Source organism: Platichthys flesus, chromosome 8 (assembly GCF_949316205.1).
Source record: "Platichthys flesus chromosome 8, fPlaFle2.1, whole genome shotgun sequence".
NCBI classification, from domain to species: domain Eukaryota; kingdom Metazoa; phylum Chordata; class Actinopteri; order Pleuronectiformes; family Pleuronectidae; genus Platichthys; species Platichthys flesus.
In genome coordinates this window covers 4,540,782-4,568,765 of record NC_084952.1, presented here as the reverse complement: position 1 = coordinate 4,568,765, position 27,984 = coordinate 4,540,782, and the positions used below count along the sequence as shown (strand labels likewise).

At 42.8% G+C, this 27,984-nt stretch overlaps 1 protein-coding gene across 1 annotated transcript; it reads left to right on the top strand.

Annotated features, from left to right (window-relative positions):
- Nucleotides 1-27,513, top strand: glrbb (glycine receptor, beta b). Its single transcript, XM_062393094.1, has 10 exons — nucleotides 1-625; nucleotides 4,055-4,193; nucleotides 6,945-7,051; nucleotides 8,812-8,879; nucleotides 14,217-14,443; nucleotides 15,561-15,643; nucleotides 16,156-16,296; nucleotides 19,680-19,832; nucleotides 23,135-23,427; nucleotides 26,412-27,513. The coding sequence occupies exons 2-10, from the start codon at nucleotides 4,072-4,074 to the stop codon at nucleotides 26,706-26,708; spliced, it is 1,491 nt and encodes a 496-aa protein (XP_062249078.1). The 5' UTR covers nucleotides 1-625; nucleotides 4,055-4,071; the 3' UTR covers nucleotides 26,709-27,513.
- The last annotated feature ends 471 nt before the right edge of the window (nucleotides 27,514-27,984 follow it).

Genomic DNA, 27,984 nt, shown 5'->3' with positions numbered 1-27,984 from the left:
TGTTTATCATGGCCTCTCCAGCCTCCATCGTCTTTCTGCTGCCGCTAAGTACATCACATAAATACTGAAGCGTTATTCTGCCGTCACATGAATGAATGAGTGGGTGGGTGCGCTTCATTTATCCACCGCCGCGTCACGTGTGGAGCCGCGGCTGTGACTGCTGTAGGAGGCGGGAGGAGAAGAAGAGGAGGAGCAGGAGGAGCAGGAGGCGGCTGTCCGTGGTGCTGATGGGAGGACTGACGCTCTCCGGCTCCTCAGCAGCCGCTACTGCGCATGTTGCATGACAGGTACACGCAAACGCCTCCATCTTGGGCATCCGAGGCGCAAAGGGCAGCAGCCATATATATACACACACACTCACGCACACACACAAACACAGACACACACACTGATGCACTAAAAATAACAAGAGGAAGAAGAAGCAGCAGCAGAAAAGGATAAACAAAAATTGGAAATTTGCCGAGATGTAACTTTTCTCTTTCTTTGCCATTGAACCCATTGAGGGAAAGGAGGATGAGGATGGAGAAGCGCGAGAGCGAGCGGTGCGCGCGGCTCTGTTAACCGCTGGATCCGCGCAGGCGGCTCCGCTTCCCTGCAGGAACCGAACAGGTGACACGGTGGAAAGGTGAGTGGCACCGTTTGGCACCGTCTGCCATCGAGCACTTTCGCGTTATTTATGTTGTTTACGCGCGCTCCCTTCGAGAGGTGGGGTGGGGGGGATGCACGCTCGCGCCCATATGTATTGGCATCTTCCTCCCACCCCCCACCCAGGCTGTCATGGTGGTCGCTGTATTTCCCGTGTAGTTCTCACTCCTCTGCTGCTGCTGAAGGTTCGACTCCGGTACTTTTACTTTGCACTTGTTCCGAGCAGCTCGACCCGACGCGCAGCCACAGGTTGTGGGGCCGAGCTCAGGTCGGTTCTGCAGAATCAACGTGTGCGCGCGGCTTGTTTGGAAGCGAGAGGAAGCTCCATGTGTTGATGAGCGGACTGAGGCCTGACCTCCTGTGTTATTACACTGTAAGGATGTCGTGTTCTGCAATAAATCACGTTGACTCGAGCTAAAAATAAAATCCTGAATGGCAAATGTTATTTATATGACATATACAGCTTTGTTGTTTTAATATCAACTAGATTGTGAGCTCGTATTCATCTCAATCAATTAATCAATCAATACTTTTTCACACACATCACAATCTGCGTCAAATGGTTTAAATGGTCTGTACAAGTCTTCAGACCTCTCTAAATGCTGCAGTTTGTCCTATTCACATGCCTCGGAGGTAGAGGCGGCTGTCCACAAACCAAAAGGCCGGCGGTTCAATCCCCTCACAGTATAAATGTGTGTTAATGGCGGGAACTGTTCGGTTTCTCAAACAATTTTAAAGGTCTTGACCGTCTTTGTAAAGTGCCTTGAGATAATATATATTATGATTTGTTGCTATATAAATACATTGAATTGAATATAAACAGTACTGTAAAGAGCTTTGGTCTTTAGAATCTACGTGCTGCACTTTCTCCATCACACATCTCTTACACACTCCAAGCCATCAAGGGCAATTTGGGGTTCACTCTCTTGCTCAGAGACACTTCGGTACACACACTCACTGAGCTCGAACCCCAAACACCCAAATGATGATATGAACATTCACGATCTTTATTTTATCATGCTTATCGTCTAGAATCTAAAAAACTATATTTCCAGCCTACAGTGACCTAACGTGGTCAGAGCAGAACTCCTTCTCGACCTCGGACCCTGGGACCATAAAAGGCATCTTGAGTCACCGTCAGCTGCTCGACTATAACGATGCCTCTGCAGTTTTAACTTCGCCAGCAGTAAAACTAAATGAGGACAATGTTCCTCCAGTGGTGACACACGGTTGACTCAGGCAGTACCAAGGTCAATTTATGGACATGGTCTCAGCCGAGCAGGAATCGGTTTAGCACGGCCGGCCACAAAGTTCTGGTTCTTTCTCCTTTATTATAGATTTTGAGAAGGTGCAGACGAGTGTGAGCTTCAAAATAAGTGGTTCACATCAGGTCAGTTTAATTTCTACAGCACAAAATCAAGACAGAACTTCTCTCAGGGAACTTTTCATTCAGACCTTACTCTTTTTAATGTTATTTAATCGATATTGACAGACGACCTGTCCAGGGTGAAACCTGCATCTCGTCTCACAGCAAGAGGGTTCTTGGTTCAAATCCCGGTTCGTGTGAGGAGTGTTAATATTCTCCTGCCTCTTCCAAGGACATGCAGGTTAATTGGAGACTCTGAACTGTCTGTAGATGTGAATGTGAGTTGACAGTGGTTTGGCTCCAGCTGTATCCTGTCTCTCATCCAATGTCACAGTCACTATAAATAATTATAAGCTTTATTTGTAAAGCACAACCAAATGCAGCTTAAATGGCTGCAAATCTCAGGATTCAACATCAACGTCGAAAGTATTATGGCTTGGTTTTATCTTCTGCGAAGATTCTCAATCATTCAAGTCCTGTATCTTCAGGAGTTGTAAAAGGCAACTGGACATCTTAGATATTAAACCTCTCATCCAAGAGACGTCTGCAGTTCTCAACGAAAAAAAAAATCAGGCCTCAGAAGTGATCGGAATGTATAAACTTCAGGACACAATGTCACCCAGAGAAAGGACGGCATCTCAGGATAAATCTTGTTAAGTGATTAGTTTTGAGATTCAGACAAAGGGACAAAAGGTTTCTAAAACAATTTAGAGTAAGAATTTGAGGGAATGTCCTTGTTTGGTTAATCTGATCAGTTTCTAGACGTGTGTCTGGTGTTGGAGAACTGCACTGAGGCTTTGGGAATTAGTCTCGTAATGTGCTGTGCGTCATATTACATTAATATTTGAGTGTTTCCTAATTACACTGATTTCTTCAGTACAGTGTCTGGGTTACTGTGGATCCTTCTGCTCCCTTCTACCAGGAGCACAGGGTCACAGACAGGAGCTGTCTTATAGAGAACAGCCTGAGGCAAGATGGGACATTATAGGTCAGACAGTCAGCATCACCATCAGCTGTTGCACTCTGATGTGTGTGGGTCAGCGTGGCTCATACGTTGCCCTTACTTCCTCCTACTGAATGAAAGCGCTCAAACCAAACCGCCCATGTTCATTCGCTGGACTCTCCCAGAATCGATAAAGCGATGCCGACTCACTTCGGGCAAAGTGGGGCGTTTTGCATGTAGACAAAACGAGCCGAGCGGAGAACATGATGATCAATGGGCAGGCGGGGAGCCGAGCAGACAGGGAGTTACTGGGTCAAGGCCACGAGGAGGAGAGGGAGAGAGAGAGAGAGAGTGTCTCTGTCTAGACAATAAACAGTTTGAGTTAATATACAGTTATGCCTGGCAGGGCGGGGGGGGGGGGGGGGTGGCAGGAGGAGGGAGAGGTCCGCTGTTGGACTCTGTGTACCTGTGCAATGAAAGGGACCACTCTCCTTGATGGGAGGATAATTCAGACAGGTACTACGGCTGCTCCATGATTAATGGCCCCCTATCAAGAAACGCTAAACTGCTCTGTTCCCGAGTAAAGGTGATCGTTTGTATAATGTACAGTTGTTTTACGGTTGTACCTGGCTTTGATGGCTTTGATTTTATCTCCTCCAACGTAATGCAAACAGAGATGAATCCAAAATATATTGTTTTAACATTACAATGGATTAAGTGAATCCACAGCTGCAGAAACAAAAGTCAGTCAGTCGTCCTTTAGAGGTCACCCCCCCTCCCCCGACCAGTCCTGAATGACCTTCGTTATTCAGGTGCATTACTCCACTGATTGGATTTAAACACGAACTTGCTCTGCCTGATTAAACCATGACCGATTGATTAATTCACATTTCAGACATTTACTGTATGTGACATGCGTGCAGAGAAAATGGGATTGCATCATGTGAGGGAAGGGCCAAGGTCCCAGTGGTAGATGACGTACCCCGAAGCTTCCCTCTCCCGCCCAAGGGTACATCATAAGCATAAGATGTCTGATGTCACGAAGAACATGATGAAACGATTCACTCTTTGTTTGAACTGTTTGTTTGCTTCCTCCGCAGGCTCAACTCACAGCAGAATGGGCGTCGCCAGGCTCGTCGTCTTCCTCCTGGTGCTCTCGCTTTGTCTGGAGGGAGGCGATGCCGGAGAGAAAGGAACGAAGAAGGGGAAAAAGAAGGGGAAGCAGGTGTACTGTCCATCGTGAGTACTGTGGTTATCACCAACATGGGCTGTATCCATATACCCCAACACTGATGGGTTTGCACAAGGGCGTGGGTCTGACGTCAGGGTGTTGTCAGTTCAGGGGAGTTGTAGTCTTTATGTTTGAATTGAGGAAATGAATCAACCGCTTCATTAGGTTAATTCCATTGCCACTGGGTTTGTGTGTATGTGTGTCACAGGCTCCCGCTGCCATCTTTCCATCAAGTAAACTCAAGCTTGTGTGTCTGATTTCCTTCATACTCTCTTGACGCAGGCATTAATCCTAGACTCAGAACGCACAGACTCATCTGAATGGGAGCCGCGTCACATACTGATCCTTACTTTGATTTCAGACGGCGGCAGAAAGATCCTCTGTGCTTGACCTTCAGAAACACTCGGGGAAAACGCGGCATATTTACACACAACTGCACAACTTGATGAATTCAAGAGCTACAGTGTTGAAAATCGTTTTAAAAACCAGCAATGTTACTGCCGTGCAACTGGGAAATGTTGTGACGCAACTCATGCCCAACATTGGTACCAGTACATGTCTCCTAGCATGGTGAACACCAACATATCCTGACTTGCCTGTAGGAGTGTGCATTGTCTCTTTGCATTGCAGAGCTGAATCCTCTCCTCCCCCTAAACTCTAACAAAGGTCTCGACTTTGAAACTCGTTTGATGTCCTCCCAGTATTGGCAAGTCTAAGCCCTGTGACATATTCCGTGTTGCGTGCCGCGGATGCCTTTTTGGATGAAGGAACCACTTGGTTCCAGTTTAGCTGTTGTGCTTGAGGTTGTCAGAAAGGTCTGTTAAGAGAGAGAGGGTGAAAAAAAAGAAGAGAAGGTTTAGCGGATGGGAATTATGTTTTTCACTTTGATCAGGGAACCGTAGAACATGCGCGCACTGTGCCGCATTCCTGTGGAGCACTTTAGCTCCTCCTCAGTGCGTGATAAGGTTTACATAATGATATATAAAGTGCTTTGAGGAGGGGAAATTCTTTGGCAGGAGAAATCATTGCCACCCACAAGGAGGCTTTCTGTTTCTCCTTCCTCTGCTGCCAGATCCTCTTCTCCTCTTTCCCTGTCTCTCTCCATCCCTTTGTTTTTTTTCACCAGTCAACCCCCAAAACACAAATGATGTTTGACTGAACGTGTTTGAAAAACAACACTGTACGTTACGGTGTTACTGTTCAGTAGACGGCTTGGTTTTCATTTTCAAAAGGGGAAATTTCCCTTCGGTCTCAACAAAAAGTGGAAATATACTGTGATGTAAACTCTTCGCCACCCACATGGCAGATTAATTGACGCTGGCGGGTCGATGATATCCGGAGGTATTTAAAAATAGCAACAGTATATATGTCAGTACCTTCATGCACAATGTGTACATATATACATTGAAAGGCCCAAAGAGCACCACTGTCAGTGTTAAAGTCACAGGAGATGACAAAACTTCTTGTTAACAACATAATTTGTCAAATAAATAAACAGACTAAGAATCCTAATCGAACATAAACTCACGTCATGATGCAGCTTCTGCCTAAAAGGGCAAATCAGAAAAACAGATGGAGGGACAACTGAGATGGTATTTGCAGGAATTGTAGTTTTATATTTGTAGTTGATAAAAGTTCTTATTGTTTGCCAATATTGTTCAGATGTTAAAAATGTAAATATCTTACACTTTTGTCATTGTGTCAAATGAATACTTTCTAACAGAGGTGGTCACACTACTTAGTGAGCTGGCAGGCGCCCTGCACACAGTGCAGAGGGTTCGATTCCTACCAGGCCCTTTAAGGCTCGCGGTTGCTCGTTCTCTCTTCCCATTTCTAAAATAATACTTTACCACAAAGAAATTCAACGATACATGAAAAAATCGTAAAGTAAGGTTTAAGGACATAAAAGCTGAATACGACACAGCAAACATTACCTTTCACACAACTGCTGATCTTATTACTGTGAGCATGTTAGCATGTTAGCTTGATAGCATTATGTCTTTCCTCAAATCTGCCTTGTAGAAATGCTAGTAGGATTCTATAGCTAGGAAAACTGATCTGGGGCCCCAAGCTGGGGAGGGGACCCTGGAAATGACTAATTGCATTAGTTCACAGCAACAACCATTTTGTGAGAATCCCCTTTAAGATCATGAGACGGCTATGACACCATGGCTGGAAACCCCCCTGAGGCCCCATGCCACTCACTTTCTGCCAAAGGCTTCATCATGTTGGAGGTTGGTTCCAAGAGTAAATTGAGGGGTTCGGTTTGGGTTAATGTCCCCCCCCCCCCCCCCCCCCAAGTGCTTTGAAAAGCTCTGGTGTACAGTTTTGTTAGAAATGTGAGGCTTGATGACCTTCTACTTCTGTGTATCCCCCTTTTATGCATCCGCAGTATGACTTGAAGTATAAAAAAATACAGCAGAATAAACAAATGAAAAAAAATATTTATATGAGCGTACAGGAAAGATTAAAAAAATTATTCTCCATCAACCTGTGGAACCAGGATCTGGAAACATCTGAAAATAGCCCCACATCACATTTCTAAACACTCTTGCACTCTAACAATACCTGGGTGGTCCAGATCTTAAAAGCTAATTTAATCCCTAAACTGGTAGCGCTCTCAGGCTACGGTTTAATCAAGGAGTACACAGAGCGGCTCGCTGGTGTGCTCTGTGAATCTGTGGCGTTCATCTGCCAGGAATTTGACCTGTTAATGTGATCGTGCCTACAGTTGCCTCTCCGTCTCTTTTTGTTTGCAGACAGCTGTCATCCGAGGATCTGGCCCGAGTCCCTGAGAACTCCACCAGTAACATCTTGAACAGGTTACTGATCACCTACGATCCCAGAATCAGGCCCAACTTCAAAGGCAAGTCTCTCCCCGTCTTCATCTATCTCTGTCAATTTTTTAATTTACGTTTTTTTGCCGAGCTGCCGTCACAGTAATTAAAGAAACCAGTACATCATGAACTCATTCCTCTGGACTTCTCCTCAGTATTCTGTGCTGGAACAAGTGTTAACTGTAAATGTGGCTTTTGACATTCGTGAAGATGTATTTACTGCAAATTCCTCCATGTAGTACAGAACTTTAGCAATGAGGGAATATTATCCGATGTTTGGTATTGATCTCTCAGTTTAGATTGACTGTATATAAAGAAGGGCAATGTGGCAGCTCTCCAAAAGTGAAGCCCAAGCATCTCTAACGCCCCCCTGGTGGCTGGCTCTAGTACATGTCGTAAATCCTGCCTCCTCCATGTTACGGGATCGAACATGCACCAAACTAAAAAGTCAAGTACACATCAAATCATTTTTCTCTCAAAAATGGCTTCTGTCATTTTTGGTGTTATGTTTAGTTTTAACTCGTTATTTAAAGCTTTGAAGATGGGGTAACATGTCGTGATTGACACCTTAGACTGACTTGTGATTGGTTGGTAGATTGGTGACTTCCTCCCCCATTGCTTCTCTGCAGACTCCAAATGCACAAGATGGCGTCATTGTTATTTGCACTATTTTGGCTTCATTTGTAGGTCGTGAGAGGCAGTGGAGACAATCTTTATAAACCAGTCTATGTTTTAGACAGTCTCAGAAAACATCAGTGTGAATTTTTGACTTTTAGGTGCAGGAAACCATTGTAAATTGATCCACCAATTGAAATTAATTGAAAACACTTTAATTCACGAGTATGATGTTATTCTTCATTCTTTACTGTGCCAAGCGTCCATCTTTACAGTTTTCACAGTGGGCTTTAAATGTCACACTAAAGGGTGAACGCCGGGCTCCAGTCTCTCAGTAAAAACAGCCATGAGTAGAACTCAGTGACGGGTCGGGCTTCAGGTGGCTCCTCAGATAGTTTCCGTCCTCCGGCACTTGGCAGCGGGAGCCGTATCTGGGACTCGGTGTTTGATGTGTTGTGGGCAGATTCAGCTCCCTGCCCGGCTGCCTGCGACGGGTCCAGCGGCCAAACATCTGCTCCTGATTTCAGGGTGGGCTGAGAGCTTCCCGTCCATTAACATCCATGTCATAATCTCCCAAATTACATCCTAAACTGTGTCTTGTGCATTACTTGGACCGGGGCCTATAAAATGTGGAACCGCTTTTATGGACCGTATAGAGACTTTCAAGAAGCATCACAAGTGGGTTTGCTGAACATCAATTAGTTTTTTCGTGGACTCTGTCACGTATCGGAGGTGAGAGCTTTACGGCATCTGCATATTATGAACATTCATTTTCACAGATTGCCTGATGGAGTTTAAACTCATGAAAGTCCTGAGCCTCCAGTAAACACCTCAAAGGAAAGAACGTTATTCAAAGCAGCGCGAGCAGTCTGCATTCGTCGAGGATTTTATTAGTTTATGCAAAGGGCTGAGTGGAGAGGGATGCCACTATAAATGTTTACAGCGTTAGCTTAGAGCAGGAGTGCGATCCTCTTGGGAGGGCGTTTTTTATTGCTTTGCCGTTTTGATAAAGTCTTTCACAAATCCTGATCGGTCACACAATCCTGTTCAATCAACGGGAACAATGTGTGTTGATGTAAAAACAAAGGGTTACATGGAAACACACTGACACTCACTTGTGAGCTGTAAACACGCAGATGATGTGAATCACTCCTCTCACTCCTCTTCAATCCAGGGATCCCCGTGGAAGACAGAGTCAACATCTTCATCAACAGCTTCGGCTCCATCCAGGAGACGACCATGGTAAGAAGCCACTTATCCCACTTCCCCTGACAGGATTGATGATCAATACTTCTGCCAATCAGAGGCATTGGTTCGGAGCTGAAAACTGCTTCAGCCCACAAGTTTTAGGAGGATGACGTGAGCATGTTCTCTAGAAGGTATCGGGCCGTTTAGCAGTGAATTATTATGAAGACTGTGGGGTTTCACGCCTCATTTGTCTGATGGCTTAATTGCTGATAGAGAAATGCAGTTTTAATGCTAATGAACAGAGTGAACTCAAGGACTCGTGATCACTAATGAAACAAAAGAAGAAACATTTCTTAAGGTTTCATTTAAAAGCTGCTGGGAGGGGCCAATGAACACTCAATAAATAACTTATATTAAACCCAATCTTAAAGTTATAATACATCTTTAATCTTCAATTACAGTGCAATGTGTTTACCTCCATCAGGGAAGTTATATCTTCAGCCCTGTGTGTTTGTTTAATGCTTGGTTTGTGAATAAGGAAGATAAAAGTAAAAAAATTGAACAGATTTGCTCGAAATTTGATGGAAGGATGAATCAGGAAAGAACCCATTCAATTAAATTGGTGTGAATCTGGATCAAGGAGAAGATCCAGGATTTTTTTATTTTCTTTAATATGGAGAGATTTTTCATCATCTTCGCCAATTTCCCATGGAACTGATGGATATCTATAAGTGTGTGAGATGTGGTGCAGATTTATTGGATTTAATGAGGCTTTTAAAGGCCCTGCTGGAGGCATGCACCATTTTTGTAATTGGGTCTAGATGTATCATGTAATTTAAACATCAGAACACAATGAACAAATAATTCAACCAAGACAAAGATATCAGTCCCTTAAATATGCCTGAATATTTCATGCATGATTATAAGGGAAATCTCGCCACAAGAAAGTGATAAAATGATCCAACATGGATCGGTTTCTTTCATGGCCAATATCACAAAGTTGTATGGAAATCCATCCAGTCATTTTTGTGTTATCTTGGTGACAAACCCACCAGCCAGCAACCAGAAATTCCACTTCTTTTACTTCGTGAACGCAGGAGGATGGTCCGGTCAGTTACTTTCCAGACAGAGAGGACTGTCAGTTCTGAAAAGGACCAGACAATGTGTATGCTCTCCAAAACAGCGCCAGACAAGAGCAGCGGGCCAACATGTGGCACACTTGGTTCTTACTTTCAAAAACCTGACATTTTTCAAGAGCAGGACGCCTCCGTCCTCACGGGGACAGGGAGGGATTTATGAACTTTTTCCCTCAGTGTCCTGTTGCAGCAGGTCTGGACAGTGTCTCCGTCCAGACCAGTGATCAATCTCTGCTAATTTAATTTCATGAGGAGTGACACTGTGAGCGCAGCCCCAGCTCCCAGGCTGGATCCTGGAATCGGATCTGGGTTCAAATCTACTGTGGAAATATTTCCTTTGGCTGCAGATCAGAAAAGTGTGTTCACCCGTAATATCTTCCAGGGAAGTTTCACTCTGGGACACGCAGGGAGCAGGACTGCAAAGAATTCAATGTACAGAGGTGTGTGAGGTGGATCGTGAGGAGATGTAAGAGAAGAAAAAGGAGTAAATCAGGAGAATAAAGAGAAAGAAAGGAGGAAAATACAAGAGAAAGCAAAGGTAAAAAGAAAACGGTGAAGAAGATGAATGACGTGAGAGACCATGAAAACGAAGAGAGGCCGGCAGGATGAGTATGATGAGTGTTAGTTCCACAGAATCTGAGATCTCTAGCATAAAGTTATAATATTACAAGATTAAGTTGTATCATTCAAGGAGAAGATCTGAAGATCAGTCTGCTGCCTGCGTTAAAATGGGGAATACGAGGCATCTTGTTAAGTTTTACTTTTGTAGAAGTTTGACAAGTTATGATTTATAAAGATTTAAAGACAAAGACAATGACTTGATGGAAATTGCTTCTTTAGTGGAGGAGGAAATTTGAGTCTTTCAATACGTGTAATTCAAAGATTGGTTCAACATTTTGGATCTTCCCTGCTGTTATTTCCTTATTTCCTAGAAAACTTTATTCTCATTAAATTAAGACTTTTCTCTCATAATACGACATTTCTCTTTTCATAATATTACTGCTTTTTTTTCTTGTAATATCACAAGGGTCTTTTCAAATACGACTTTATTCTCGTAACATTACGATTGTTTTCTTTCAGTATTTCAACTTTCTTATATTTAATATTTTGGGTTTCATTATTTTAAGATTAGGAGTACAGTCTCAGAATCATTCTTTTTCTTTCATCTGACTTTAATACTCTGTCGTAGAAAAGACAAGATTTGAAATAAGAGACCGGGATGAGAAATGTGGCCTATTGAAATGTGGAGAGCGTGGCCTAGGGGATAGAGCGGGTGCTCTGCAACAAGAAGGTTGCTGGTTCGAATCCCACTCTATCCCATCTGCATGCCTAAGTGTCCATGGCAAGATACTGAACCCCTAGATGGCCCCTCATAAAATGATGAGTGTTCTAAAAATGTAAGTCGCTTTGGATAAAAGCGTCAGCTAAATGACATGTAATGTAATGTAATTTTGGGGAGAGCGTGGCCTAGGGGATAGAGCGGGTGCTCTGCAACATGAAGGTCGCCGGTTCGAATCCCACTCTATCCCATCTGCATGCCTAAGTATCCTTGGCAAGATACTGAACCCCTAGATGGCCCCTCATAAAATGATGAGTGTTCTAAAAAATGTAAGTTGCTTTGGATAAAAGCGTCAGCTAAATGACATGTAATGTAATGTAAAAAAATGTTGACAGAGCAGAATGTTGGAAGAAGAAGAATCAGACATGAGAACATTGTTTAAAGCTTAAAAAAAAAGGAAAACAGAGACCAAGAGGCGAGAAGAATGAAGCCAGAAGGTGGAAAGAGATATCACATCAGGACAGAAGAAGGAAGAGCCAAGAGTGAGACTGAGACAGAGAGATGAGGAGCTCCCAGAGGGCCACTTCTCCTGTCCCCTCTTCTCCCCCGGGACGCCTGACAAAAGATAGACAGAGAAGGAGAGTGCCGAAGGTTTGGGAAGAAACAGAAGAGACAGCCGGCCACCTCCTCGCCTAATTCATCACTCTGTGGGGTCTCCGATCCCAGGGAGCCTCTCTCATCATTCACACCTCCCTGGGCCAAACTGCGCCACATGTCCTCTGTAGTTAACACATCTGCTTTCACTTCATGATTCACCAGGAGACGACGACTAATGTGATACCGCAACATTGAATAAATTGTGTTTGAGTAAGTTTGTGTGTGTGCGTTTCTTTCCTACCGCCGCTCGGTTTGAGTTTTCCTCGTTGACTACACAGCTTGTGTTAAATCTCTCTGGGATCGAACGCAGCACTGGCAGCTTGATGGCGCGCCAGAGGGACAATGTATTTCCTTGTCTGGTTTCTCCGAAAGACGAAGGTGTGGGAATGGGCTCGTGTCCCTGACAGACAGAGGCGAGCCAGCAGGAGCTGCTTGTGCTGTCTTTCGAGGGCCAGTTGGACGCTGGATTTAGGTTGTGTAGAAACAAGAGTAAGACATCAACAATTTGACCACAGACACACAAAACAAAACCTCTATTGGCAGTGAAATAAAATACATTTTATGGTTACTGCTAAATCACTTGGACTAATGCAGCACCTGTTCTAAACCTGCCTGTTTGAGATGTGTTATCTGGCTTTTGGTTATTCTGTTACTGCTTTTTATTTGTGAAACTGCAAACATGACCCGCGGCAAGAAAAGAACCGGCTGTAAGATTCCTCACACCTGTTTACTCAAAGCTCAGTAAATCTCGACTCCACGAGTGACCAACCACTAGGGGAAGATCTTGAAGATTTGGCTTCACTCACCGATTCCTGCGTTGATTTTTGTCGTAGTGGTCAAAGATGGAACTGCAGGTCACATGACACCCTCGGCCTCAAACACGTCCACGGCAGAAGCAGCAAAGACGACCAACAAACAAATAACAGTTTGACTCATTAGTTCTATCAAGGCCCCAAACGGATCCTGACGGAGCATCAGCAGTAAACTAAACTCAGCTGGAGACAATGGAACCAATAAAGGTCACATTGGACACATCATCCACTGTTTACTTCATCTGTGGTTTAATGAGATGAATTGTGTCATTGAATTTGAATCCGAAAGACAAAAATAAGATCTTACATGTGTGTATTCATGTCCAATTATTTCGCTTGTGGTAATAATTGCCTCTGTGTATATGTACTCGGTGGTAATGGTTAGTGACAGTGGTGGGAGGACGGGTGGTCCTGGCACACAGCTGTTGTACGTTTCTACCACCGGTGTCACAACTTTCAACAAAACACCATCAGCTAATAGAGAAATCTGTGTCTTCTCTCATTTAATGCTAATGAGTTTATTGAGAGAAGACAAAAAAGAAAACCTTCCCGCTCCCAAATCTTTTTTAAAAAGTTGAGTCACTTTAAATGTCTCAGAACTGCATTGGCCCTGAAAGCTCAACAGACAAAACACAGCTGAGCTGAGTCATAGATTTGACAACACATGCATGGAAAAGACTCAACTCAATACAACACAACCAAATAGACAAAAAGCTGCAGATACACACACACAACCAAATAGACAAAAAGCTGCTGTTACACACAAACGACTAAATAGACAAAAAGCGGCAGATGCCCACAAAACAATCTAATAGACAAAAAGCTGCAGATACAAACAACACAACCAAGTAGACAAAAAGCGGCAGATACACACAAAACAACCAAATAGACAAAAAGCTGCAGATACCCACAACACAACCAAACAGACAACTGTGTGGCAAATACTCAACGGATGGACACACACACACGCACACACACACACAAACACACACACACACACACACACACACACACACATACACAGATGGTATTTTGGTGGCTTTGTTTGACATGTCATCCATCTTCACACTCAGCAGTTAAAGTCCTTCCCGGCACCTGGTCCCAGATCAGCTTGAGGGCCGTGAACAAGGCTGCCACGGAAAAAAATAATGAAGCAGTCCCGAAGCTTCGCTGAGTGAAACGTTCCTATCAACAACAGCGTGGAAATTTCACTAATAAGCTCACTAATGAGGGATTTGCTGTATCAGATGTTGCCGTGTTGTTAACATTTGACCCTGTGGACTTTCTCCAATGTCGACTGGTTCTAAAATAGACGCTGTGAGTTGTTTTTTTCATTGCAGCTGTGAAATTTCACTCTGCACTTTGAAGATGTGATGTTGACAAGAGAAAATATGGTTTGTCACTGACGTCAAAAGTTTTAAAAGAACGACAACATGTCCACCTGTGATCAAAAGTCACTTTGAACATGTCTCTATGTCTCTAACCTCGCTCGTCTCGAACCCGACAGGACTACAGGGTAAACATCTTCCTGCGGCAGCGCTGGAACGACCCCCGGCTGAAGCTGCCTCAGGACTTCAAGTCGGATTCGCTCACCGTGGATCCCAAGATGTTCAAGTGTCTCTGGAAGCCCGACCTGTTCTTCGCCAACGAGAAGAGCGCCAACTTCCACGACGTCACCCAGGAGAACATTCTCCTCTTCATCTTCCGTAATGGAGACGTCCTCATCAGTATGAGGTATTATTGTCTTCTCGTTTAAAATGTTATTGGTTAATCGCAGGCTACACTTATAACCATAACTATGTTGTTAGACTCGATGTGTCCCTTTCCCAGTGATTGGGTAGAGCAACACAAAACCACAGGGGAGCATATAACTCTGCCAAGGCCCAACAGTTCCCCTAAAATCAATTTAGCTTCACCAATTGGACAAACTCATAGATATCAGTACTCTAACATCGGTGTGTTTGCTTTAATTAACAAAGATCCACGAATTCCCTGGGAAATTGGTGAAAATCACGTGCTGTTTAACAACGGAGATCTGCACCAAAATGGAATTTCTGCAGATTCAATGAGTCGTTTTTGCGTAATTCTGCTGACATACAAACAAACCAACGAGCTAAACAAACAGATGGTGAAAACACAACCTCCATGGTGGAGTTAATAACCCCTCCACCTATAAACAACATCAAATATAACAATAACATATTGTTATTCTTGATAAATGGAGCGTCAGGCAAAACAAAATTGCAATGAACTGCTTTTAATCACAACACGTACTAGTTCTTTTACCCAAATGTGGCTCTAAATATCTGTGTAAACAAGACTAAAGAAATAAATTATACAATTCAAGAGATAATTGCGTCAGACAATTACACAGGGACACTGAAGTTATAATGTAATATTTGTTTGTTTTTGTTCTCATTGCCCTGCAAATCTGTACTGATAATTACTTCATAGTCCTGTGTGCTCTGTTCCAGTGAGTCAGAGTGAGCTTCCTTTTTTTTTATTTACAATCTCTTCCTTGATTTTTCTTATTGGTTTTGTTTCTGGGTCGATAAGGATTATGGCTGTGAGATTGAAATCTCTAAAGATAATGAGGCTGTTGAAAAGCTCGCCGCAAACTGCCTGGGCCTCCGCGTACAGTCGGTTATGTCATCTCCTGAGATAATTACTGAAATCTGTCTGTGAATTCAGAGCGCTACATATCCTGTTTTTAGCACCACTCAAAAAAGAGGACATCAGGGTAAACCCTTTAAATCTTGTGAGATCTCAACACAACACATAACAAGTACGAGACACTAAATCGGAGCATTAATGAAATACTCAAATCTGTCTTTTCTTCACCGTCCTCCAGGTTGTCTGTCACCCTGTCCTGTCCACTGGACCTGACATTGTTCCCCATGGACACACAGAGGTGTAAAATGCAACTAGAAAGCTGTGAGTCTTTACATATCATCACCTTAACTCATTCACATCAGCCAACACATCTGCTGGCTGCTCTTTGGGGGGGGGTACTGTATTTAATCATGACTTGGGAATATATTGGTGTTTTTTTCTTATTATAAAATAGCTGTTTGAGAGTAAACGAGCCGTTTTTTTCCTCGTGTTCAGAGGCCAACTCCAACGGTGATCACTTAGAGAAGTGGAATAAATCATCATATTTTATATGGTTGTGGTGAAAGTCTCAGAGCTAATTGAGTTTGACTGTTGTTGTTACATCTTGTTTACGAAGCAGTTTAGAGCTAAATAACTTCAAGCAATTTTAACTCCAAGGCCAAACGCAGCTGCTGCGATTGATATCATTCAACGCTCATGTGCACGTTATGGACCTTACATTTAATACTGTGATTGTATGTGTCGGCACGTCCCAACATGTGACGTGTAAATCTGCATCTCGTTAATGTCTATGCTGGCTGACTTGTTGTGTCCTCTGCACCTCCCTCGTCAAGTCGGCTACACCACGGACGACCTGCAGTTCTTCTGGCAGACAGGAGACCCGGTGCAAATGGACGCCATCGCTCTGCCGCAGTTCGACATCAGACAAGAAGACATTGATTACGGGAACTGCACCAAATTCTATGCAGGAACAGGTACTGTCCTAGTGATGGATAAAAAAATGTCTTTCTTAATTTAGATTGTAGATATTAGGAGATTAGCCAAAAGGGATTAATCATTTTCAAACTACGCAACCGCCACTGCCCACACACTTGGCTGCATCCTTTACGTTCACCCGGTTTTCAAGCAAAACATCCACTAGGGGGCAATGCAGAGTCAAGTGTTTGTGACTACAACAAACATGTCAACGGTCGAGGAGGTTTTGGGCAAAATAAGAAGTTCCATCCATAGATATATATAAAGTCTAGATGTCTCGGCCAGCGGAGTCGAACGTCCGCACATGGCGGCCATCTTACCACAGGCAGCTCGCCCACCCATAACATTGTGTTGTAGTGGTACGTACTTTTAAATAACCATAACTTGCTAAATTCTCAACCGATTTTTAAACGGTTTGGTTTGTTACAAACGTCAGACATGTAGTTATGACACTGCATACTTATGAATAATTATGTTATTTTCAAAAAATAGAATAGTGTTCTATATATGTACAACATTTCCCTTTACAAATATACATCAAGATTTTTTTTATTTAGAAAGTACATGTACCACTAACAACACAATGTTATGGGTGGGCGAGCTGCCTGTGGCAAGATGGGCGCCATGTGCGGATGTTCGACTCCGTTGACCGGAAAGGCGGATGAGACATCTAGCCTTTATATATTTATATCTATGGTTCCATCGACCATTTTTGAAATGTCTTCCTCTGTTGGCTACAGTGCCCCCTACGATGTTTGGTGGTACTGCTCTGTTTCCTCTGTTTCAGCCGTATTTTCAGAGTACCTTCATAAATACCACGAAATGAATGCAGCCTATAAAACATTAAGCATAAATGAGCCTTTAGCCAGTTCTCTCCATTAAATTGGAAGTAGAGTGAAATATATATTTTAAACCTCTAAACTTATTTTTCCATCATCTCAGTTAACCACAATCACCCGCAACATTTTTGACTTCAGTGCTGTTCATCACTCGGGCTTTTCTTTCATCCGTACATTAATTATTCTCTTTTTGTTCGGCTCAAAGCTGCGAGTGTCTTAGGCCCCGAAAGTGTCTTCATGTTTCTTTCTCATCCCCTGATTGTCTTTAAGTTTGTGTGTCCGTGCATTTTATTTGTCATGACAACTCGACAACTGCCCCACAGGTTGACTTTGAGCACAATAACAACTAATTATTTCGTTGTGATCTTGGTTTGGGATTTACTGCTAGTTGGACATTTCCCTTGCGTCACGTTTTGGAGGGAATGTTTTGCTCCGTGTTGCAGCAAGAGGTGTAATTGGTTCCCAGTCTATGACATCACAAGAGAACAATATTTTGTTTTTTTTAAGGGATGATTAACTGGGTGTTTTCGGGGGAAAGATTGACTAATTGGACTTATCTCTGACCTTTCAGCATTTTAAAGACTGGAGAATTTTGTAATGTAAAGATTTTTCACAGAGAGCAGTGTTGTTTCTATCTATGATCATACAAGCAGCTAAAATACACCAAGTGATCTCAGTTAATCCCACAGATATTGAACCATTAGACAGTCTGGCCTCACATCACTCAATAATAGGAGTTAGACCTATAGACCTTTAGCGTGGAAGACATCTTGATTTAAAATGGGCTCGTGTTCACTGTGTTCATGGGAGAAATCGATTTGTACGTTCCCTTTTTGTGGTATTCAAAACTTGCTCCTCTGGATTTTCTGAAAGTTTACAATTTGTGATGTGTACGCAAAGAGTTTTCAAAACAGGAGAAGCCACAGAAGTTTCGTGTTTTTCTTGATTGTAAAGCTATGTTTATATAAATTTTAGTCTTAATGGATTTTTCTTTGTCTGAGGAAAATGTTTCAATTCTGAAAAGTGTCATATTTTGCCTCATTATGTGTTTGTTTTGTCGGCATTATGCCACCTACCTGCTTGCTGAATTGTTCGACCATTGCTTCTTCATATTTCCGTTGCAGAGCAGACGTTTTCAACCACTTAAAAACTGCACACCGTGTAGAATAATAGTTGAAAATAGAGTTGTATTTTAAGTGCTGGTGGAAGTACCAATGTTGGTAGCCATCACACAGGCCATTTTCCAGGATGCTGGCACGCCTAAGAGGAGAGAACACAGAATATTCCTCTTGTGAAAACAGCAGAAAAATAAGTGTAAAGCTCCTGATACTGTGCCACGCAGGTATCCAGGCCGCTGTGAGTACAAAACCTCATTTGCGATTAAATAGAAAAGCAAACAGAGCCGGTGCGACCGGCGAGGCACACTGCAGGCAATGAGTCAGCCTTTTGACGGGCTGCCATGACAACCTGGCACAAAGCTGGCCTCTGTGTTCGAAGCTGCTCCGCGACATAGGCCGGCCCTTATATGCCCTATTAAGCTCACCCTGGTTAAATATTACTGTAGTCCATCCACTCTACCGTCCCAGATAGACCAAACATGCAGCCTCACAGGGCTAAAGGGCACCGCAGTGGGAGGTCGGATGTGTACGGATGCTAATTCCATACTGGTTTAATCCCAGCTCATGGAAACCATACTTCTGACGAGATTGACTGGTTGAAATTGATCATTTATGAGTTGCAAGTCATTCTGCTCTATTGTGAAATATAATTGGTTCTCTGCGTCTCTTGTGTAATCGACATGTTGCGAATTGAAAGCTTCTTTTGGGTTTGCTGCCCCTGAAATGATGTCAAAGACCTTCTGCCCATTGACCTCTTTCTTTCCCCTTCTGGTTTCTGTGATGCTAATGGTGCACACAGCTGAGCTCTGCATTGTGCTCGGGCAAACGGAGCCAGATCAGACACAGACCTCACCCTGGCACCGACATTTTCCTCTAAACGCTTAATGTGAGTTTAATCGACCAAGTCAGGACAGGGCCATTACTCTCACCTGCCCCCGTTCCAGTTCAGGGGCTGGGAGCTCACACTCAGGTTCACGTTTGTGGACTAAATTTTAAAACGCTGGAACATCCGAATTGACAAAAATAGCACGATGCTGCGTTCATGTCGTATAACTCAGACTGTTGTGATTATGAGAAGATAATTTAAAGACATCTGCCATCTGTCGTTTTGAGATTTGGGGAATTTACATCGTCGGCTTCTCCCACTCGGCAGAACTATAAAATGGCTTATGAACAATCAGCAATTATCAGATTGGAGATAATTGCCTATTCATGAACTGCCACTTACACACGAACAGCTCTAAGTTGTAATAAATGGAAGTTTTCCTGTTCTTCCCGTGGATTCAGTTGCCACGTAGACCAAACGTCTTTTAAACTATTGAGCCTCTGAATTGGACAACAGTAGGACTTTATGTCTCCCTCCAATTTTTTGAATTTGAACTGTCAGTCCGTCATGTGTGACCCTTCTGTTCCTTCCTCACGCAGGGTACTACACGTGTGTAGAAGTCATCTTCACCCTACGGCGACAGGTGGGCTTCTACATGATGGGTGTGTACGCCCCCACGCTGCTCATCGTGGTCCTCTCCTGGCTGTCCTTCTGGATCAACCCCGACGCCAGCGCTGCCAGGGTCCCATTGGGTATGGATTATTCCTCATCAATTACTCCTGTCTTCCACTGACCACAATACTAAAGAAGATCTGTAAATATCCCCTGTGTGTGTGTAGCATATTGCAGGAGTGGGTGAGAGTGTGTATGTTGTTGAGGTAATTAGATGTGAAAACTCGATCGTCCAAAACGCCACAGAGAAAAGACTGGTCAATAAAATACAAAAAATGATTTCTGTGTTTTTAGGGATCACTGACATAACAGCCCCCAATTATCTCCATCATGACATCATCAATCACTTTGACACCACGAAGGACTTTATCTATCAAGCGTTGTGTTGTGTCCAGTGTTGGTCTGTGTGCGATAAATCACTGGACTTCGTGGTAATTGACAGATGGGACCCACAGCTGTGGTGAAGCTGGTGCAAATAGCAAAAATGCAGGGTTAAATACATATGTGTGCGTATGTTTATGTGCCATAGCTGCACTTAAATATATATAATATATTGTCACTGGAGAGATCAAGTTTTCAACCAAATGGGCACATCTTTATTTTCATTCACTCATGTATCTAAATGTCTAAAATCTTAACTTTATCTTTAACTTTTTGAACCAAGATTTGAAAACAGATGATGTCAGAGGACAAGTAGAGTTTCTTGGTGTTGACGAGGAGGATTGTTCAGGACACACGGGGCCGGCTAACGAGGAACACTGATCCCTATTAACCTGGTTAATGAAGGGTTGTGCTGAGCCCCACGAGAAGCTCGGCCCTTTTTTCCAAACCAGGGAAGCACTCAACGTCTGTGGCCTGAAGAAAGTTCGGCTAGATTAGCAGACTGTTAGCCCGAGCCCCCGAGGGGGACGGAAGAATGTCTCAGCACCGGTAGTGTCTCATTTAGTTTGTGTTTTTCTTCTCGCACTGAATAAATCACAGCTCGACAAGAACCACAGGAGCGATCTCTAGTGTTTCTCTTTCCTCCGTGCTGCTTGTTGGCTCGCCTCGAGTTTCAGGAATCCCTGCATGACGGAGAGAAACTCACAAACTGCTTCATTTAATCTACTTTCCTCACTGTTGACTTTTCTTCACCTCATTAAAAGTTAAATTTTCTCATCACATCGTCATTGTGTCACCAATTTAGGTACCAAATGCATGAATGAGCAGAATAAAAGCCTAGCTTCATTCCATTAAAATTTCTAAATCACATTTGCAAACCCAGACCAACCATTAATTATAGATACACAGAAATAATGGTGTTATATTTACTTCTCAAAATGTGTAGCAATAAAGTAAACAACCTTACTACAAAGCGTTTGTGGCTTCAACCTCTATTTCGAATATATTTTTCTGAGTTTTTTACATATTCATCTTTCCCATATAAGACAAAGTCCAGAATTTGATGTTTAAAGCCGCACTCTACCTCTGACACATCCTCCTCCATGATTGTGTGTGTGTAAAATGTCAGTGTCACCCACATGTAGCATAACACAACCCCCTCTGTGTGTGCTGGGCTGCATGAATAAGAACATCCATTGTTATCCCTCTCCAGTCGTCAACTCCCTCCTTTTCTCCATCCTCCCTCCAGTTGTTTGTCACCACTTTCATCCCATCATCACTCCAGCTCCACCTGGAAGCCTCCTCTGACTTCTCTTTAAATGGGATCAGCGCAGGTCAGTCATCACCCAGGTGTGGGACCACTTTCATTTATTGCTCCCTGTGTGTCCCTGTGTGTTTAAATGTGTGTGCGTGTTATCACCTGTGTGTATGTGTGTGTGTGTCTTTCGTGTGCACTAGTACAAGTATCTTGTGATTCTCAAGTTAACACAGCTAGTCTTTCTTTCAGGGGACTGGGAGAAAGAAAGTAGTTCACAATTGCATTACAGGAATAGATGTTCATCTGTTTTCTGTCTAATGTGAGGAGCAGATTTATTTTGTACACAAAAAGCTGAATATGTCACAGACAAACAAGGTAAACAAAGCAATCTCAGTAGTCCTCTGGTTTTCTCTCGGGGATATAAGGTGGATTTTGACAATGCTCTTCTTACTGACTTTATTTAAATCCTTTGAGGAGGAATTGTTTGATTTAGACGTCCTGAACCTTGTATGAACCCGAGTAACTGTCACGGAGGCTAAAACCCATCGGCCACTCTTTATTGTCTCTTAGAGGGAGAGCTATATGAGAAAAAGGGGAGTGAAGCCCCTTGGTGGCGGTTAGAAGACACTCTGAAGAGTCGCTGTAATTATTTCTGCTGCAGCCTGAGACAAGTGACGCTGTGCAGACGGGATCTCTAACCTGTAATCCTGTTGGCTAGCAGAGCTAAAAACAAATTCAAATTACTCCGTCATTAGAGGCGGTCTGAGCTCTCGGAGATGTCCTGATAAACGGGGTAAGGGGACGGTCACACGTCCTGATTGTGGTTATGGTTTCAAAGGCTTTGTGGGGATACTGGGACGTTAACGCGCTCAGTACTTTGTGTATTTTCAGGATGGGGCGGATCTTATAATTTCCCAGTGGAAGCAAACACCCAGGCAGGAGAAATGTCTTTTAACCAAAACAGGTCTATAGCAACAAATACAGAATAGTGCTGGATGATAAAACAATATCAATGTGATAAATATTTTCATCCACAGCAATATAACAAAAGTACAGAATATATTGATATAATACTTATGCAATGAACAATGAGGAGGTTTAGCACAGAATTGATTGACCTCATAGTAGTAACGTGTTTTGCTGTTTATGAAGTGTTTGTCATTCTCATTCAAATCTGTCTTTTTCATAGGAAGAACAACAAAGTTACAAATGTATTATAATAATTATCAATATCCACTGATATTTTAGGTCTTTGCTTGAATTCGGACACTTCAGGCAAAGACCTGTTAAGGATATTAAAACAATATTTTGTTAGAAAAGCATAAAGTGACATGTGATATAACAAACTGCAAACTACAATGACAGTAGAGAACACATCACAGCCAAGGGAAAACAATATCCTAAATATGTTTCCATACATTTCTGAGAAATTGACTATTTGATCTAAACCAAAATGTATTTGGTTCTTCCCATAAACCATCATTCCAGCATGGTTTATCAGAATCAGTTCAGAAAATTCGTCATGTGTTTCTGCTGAAAAATAAAAAACAACAACAAATAAACGGGTAGAAATAAAACCTCCTGAGCATTGATAAAAAATACTGAAATCACAGTACGGGAAGCATTTACTTTAAGTGCATTAGAGAGAGAAAGTCACCGTGGAAAACTTTTCTTAGTATTTTATATCCAACTGTCTCTCCCTTTGCTGATTGACAAGGTCACGTCTCCTCTGTCTTTCTTCAGGGATCCTCTCCGTCCTCTCGCTGTCCTCTGAGTGCACGTCCCTGGCGCAGGAGCTTCCGAAAGTGTCCTACGTCAAGGCCATCGACGTCTGGCTCATCGCCTGCCTGCTGTTCGGCTTTGCCTCGCTGGTGGAGTACGCCGTGGTTCAAGTGATGCTCAACAGCCCGAAGCGCATTGAGGCCGAGAAGGCCAAGATGGCGGCCAAGGAGAAGGCAGAGGGAAAGAGCCCAGCTGCCAAGAACAACACGGTCAATGGGACCGGAGGGACGCCGCTTCATGTCAGCACCCTGCATGTCAGTGGATACGGTTTGATAACTTTAGTGTGTGTGGGTGTGTGTGTCAGTTTGTGTTTGTGTGTGTGTGTGTGTGTCAGTGTGTGTGCGTTGTGTATCTTAACCATCAAGACACCAGACACCAAACAACCAGTTCTTTCTAGTGGTCGTGCAAGTGTCGATATCCATTGAGAGTAAAGACCCAGCATCTGCATTCATATACTGTACAGATAGTAAATAGAGATGAGTAAATATTGGCGGCTGCCCCCAGAGGCTATTTCGTCGTTAGACAATAACCGATCAATAACTGAGCCTTTGACTCCATCAAGCAGCTAAAGCAAGGTGGAGTGGTGGTGTCAAAACTCAAAACATATCAATCCTAAATGTAAATGGGAAATAGTCGCTGCCCCATCACCATAGTTATTGTTTAACTGGAGCACAGACAATCCACTTTCTATTTATATATATATATATATATATTGATATTTCCCTTTTGTTGAAAACCTTCGAACAAACAGGCACAACCCTGATTAATAGCAGGGAAGGAAACCCAAGCGAAAACAATCAAGGTTTCATGCAGAGTAAAAGTATAAATTACCATTTAATTTGACTTGTATCAAATTGGATTTTATTCCTTGTGCAGATTTTGAGTCTTGTGTGAATGTACTTGATTTGAATAACGATTACATCCGTAGTCAGAGTATTAACAAAGTCCTCTTGGGTATTGATGCTGCGTTTAATTGCATTGCGATGATCGAGCTCTTTCTCCCGGATGCTGTGTGTGATTTTGAGCCTCTGTTCATTCACATGTTTCTAAGTAACATGTCAAAATGCATATTCCAGATCCAACTTTATGAGAGTAAGGCTCAGAGATCTAATCTATGCAAATCCAGTCCTCAGTGTGTCTCACTCACACAGCTCAGTCAGGGCAGTGCTTTGTGCTGCTCCTCCAGTCGGACGCCTAATTGAAATGAATTTACCTCTGCGTTCCTCCGGACCACGTTCGGTTTGAGAGGATTACATCGCTCCGTTGAGGTTTAATAGGTTTTCTTGTCAAAGCCAAATCAAAATAATGAATCTTTAATGAGCTTAATGACTTCAGTGGGTGTGATTAGATCCCGTTCACCCTGCAGGCTTTTCAGGGAAGTAGATGAAACGGATAAAACATTACACCAGATCCTTTTGCAAGGGCCAGCGAAGGGAGAGCAGCCATATTAGGTTGTGTTGGAGAGGACACAATAAATCTGCTTTTGGCTGCAAAAATGGTTCTCCTAAAATAACAGTGTTTGATTTATCTGTGTCCGAGCTTCAGGCTTAAACAGCTCGTTTTGAATAATCCTACACAGCATAATTCAAAATCTCAGTTTAGCAGCTTGAACGTGATGTCAATGAAATGAATGTGTTTAGTTTGGTCCATGTCCCATCCACTGAGTTGGAGGAGGCAGGAGGTTTATGACTTATACTGCAACCAGCCACTAGAAGGCAGTAGAGATGATTTGTTGTCATCTTTTGGAGCTGTCATGTCTTCTATCTTCATACTCAGTCTATATGGATAGAACATGGATGACAGCTGGTCCACAATTTGCATTGTAGTAGAAAATGTAATCGTCTGTATGTAGGTCTGCAGCCTTAGGCTTATAAAACAGTATTTGTCTTGTCAGATAAACAGTTTATGTTGTTTACAAGCTACTTACATTATTTTTAAAGTACAATTTGAGTATTTGGACGAATCTCAAAACTCAACAGACAGAGGGATTAAAACATGTATTTATAGTGAATTACTGGCTGTGGTTCAAAAAGAGCTCATTCAGTATGTGGCAGTTTATACATTATAGACAGTGCAGTATATATATTAGTAGTATATCAGTCAGTGGTCAGTGATCTCCTCTTCTCTTTAATTATCTTTATCATGCAGTATTGTTACAAGATACCTAGGAAGTACACAACGAAAATATATTTCAAATACTGAAATCCTCATAAGAATAAATATTAGTTTCTGATTCTCTTGTTCCTTATTCCTACGTCACTATCAGGCCTTTACCATCTGGCAGCACACAGTGAGCACAGCTTGAGATGAGATGCAGGAGGAATTAAAACAGAGCAAACGTCCCAAATCCAGGTGAACAGAGCCCGTAGAGACTTTTCATTTCTGCCAAAGACACGTCTACAAATCCCTGAATTATGAGTCTGAAGACTTTTTGAAAATGAGAGAGACCCTAACTCTCGCCAAATGTCCGCTGGGATTGGCTCAAGCCCCCACGAACCTACAGCATAAGCAGTATAGATAATGGATGGATGGATTATGGGACAAAAGAACTTGCTGTGAAGAAACCTGAATACTTTCTGAAGCTGCTGTAGATGCATCACTATACCTGTGGGAGAGACAGAGATAGCAAACGGATGGGATTTGAGCTTCCAGAAATAAATGCCAACATCTCGGTTCTATTCTGAGATTCAGGATCATATTGTTTTACCATTTAAAAGAGCTTCAGCTCATTTAAAGATGCTGAATGTATTAACTGCAATGATGGACTGACTTTTATATTTTATGTATAGATACAAAGAAGGAAGCTAAAAGAGGAATAGCTGGTACTGCATTTGCATTTTCCAGTTTTTATTTAGCATCATTCTTACCGTAGTCATTTAGAGAGTCAACGTCATTTGTCAGTTTGTAGTTGTTTTGAATGGCGTGACCACAGAGTTAATATCTATAATCTGTAATCACCGTTTAGTTGCAGACGGACTGATGTTTGCATGTGTGAGTGGAAGTCTCCATGATCGTGTCAGTCTCCTGCTCAGTCATCAGTTCTAATCCACTTTGGTCATGTTACACTGCCTCGGGTGCAGCCAGCAGCACCGTCAGTCTGTTAGTGCGACTTCATCTCTGCTCATATGTTGCTCACAGATAAATGCACTCTGACAGGGAGTGATGCACAAATCAACAGCGAATCCCGTTCTCTCACCCACCCCCCCCCCCCCCCCCTGTGTTGTTTCCCCGCTCCCAGGTGGCGGAGACGCGCTGCAAGAAGGTGTGCACCTCCAAGTCGGACCTCCGCACCAACGACTTCAGCATCGTGGGCTCGCTCCCGCGGGACTTTGAGCTGTCGAACTTCGACTGCTACGGGAAGCCCATCGACATCAACTCTGCTCGCGGCAAAGCCCTGGCCAAGCACCACAAGAAAGCCCCTCCCCCGAAACCCGTCATCCCCTCCGCCGCCAAACGAGTCGACCTGTACTCCCGAGCCCTCTTCCCCTTCTCCTTCCTCTTCTTTAACGTGATTTACTGGTCTGTTTACTTGTGATTGCCTTGAAATCATGTTGTATTATCAATCCTTCACTTCACCCCCCCCATGCGTTCTTTATCGATTACATTACGGAAAAATGGAGTTGGAATCCAAAAATGGACTTTGAGAAATGTGAATCTTGCCCATTCAAAATGATCACAGAGAAGAAAGATGAATCATCTATTAATTACTATTATCATATTTATCGTCACGTATAATATCCATGATCAAAAAAGATTATAACCATTTTTTACCTTACATAGATATATAGCATCTTGTTTGGAAATATTTCACTCATCGATAATGGCACTAAAATGGTCAAAACAGGATTAACGGTATAACTGTGTGATGAATGGCGCGTCGACAAATCCACAAAGATTCATTCCTTAACGACCGAGACGAACATGCACAGATCTATAGAAGAGCTTTTGTAAATAGCTGTTTGATTTCTTTTGCCCTGCAAGTTGAATAAGTTGCAGCATTTTATGTCGCGCTTCGGTGCAAAGTGTATTAAATTTGTAATTACAATGCATGTTTTCAAAATAATTGCATGTAAATGGAGAACTAATTTAAATATATATATATATATGATGTATTTATTAGAGTTTATTATTCTATGATTTGCTCTCGAGATGAAAAAATGGATACGTGAAACACTCCTGTTCCTGTCTAGACGGTCATGTGACACTGCCACTCCTTCTACTAATGTAGCGTCCGATGTCTCCCCCACTGTAATGTGTGTGTCTGTGTAAATGGGTCACTAGTGATCGTGACCACTGTGTGTTTGTGTTTGTAAGCAACGAAAAATAAACTATCGAACGACTTTTCACCTTTTGGTCTAATTCAGAGTGTGTGTGTGTTTTTTTGGGGGGGGCTGTAGGTCGACATGTGTCCTCACACATCACACACTACTACACACACAGCTGTTTCTTCCACTCAGGCTAAAACTAGACATCTATTATTCATACGAACCTGCTTGGAAAATGACCCCGGACAGTTAGTGGGAGACTTCCCATATGATATCAGTCTGCGGCCTAATGAAGCAGGATAGACGTTGACCTCATGTCACGACAACAGAGTCGTATTAATGAGGCTTGAGGCGAAATAGCTCTCATGTAAGGGAGGGGAAACTGTCATTGCTTTGCATCAGAAAAACAAGACATTTCAATTTTAATTCTCTCTGTGGCTGCCATGGTTACAGACACAAGGGAGGAGAAGTGTTTTTCTGTCACTACAAAAAAAGAAAACAGCCGGAGACACGACTGCTGAGACGAGATGGAACGGATGAGGCATG

What these genes read in the sequence shown, in the direction of transcription:
- glrbb (XM_062393094.1), top strand. Translation starts at nt 4,072, where the DNA reads ATGGGCGTCGCCAGGCTCGTCGTCTTCCTCCTGGTGCTCTCGCTTTGT. An exon ending in AAGCAGGTGTACTGTCCATC is followed by an intron (nt 4,194 to 6,944) that starts GTGAGTACTGTG and finishes TTTTGTTTGCAG; the next exon opens with ACAGCTGTCATCCGAGGATC. An exon ending in CGCTGCCAGGGTCCCATTGG is followed by an intron (nt 19,833 to 23,134) that starts GTATGGATTATT and finishes GTCTTTCTTCAG; the next exon opens with GGATCCTCTCCGTCCTCTCG.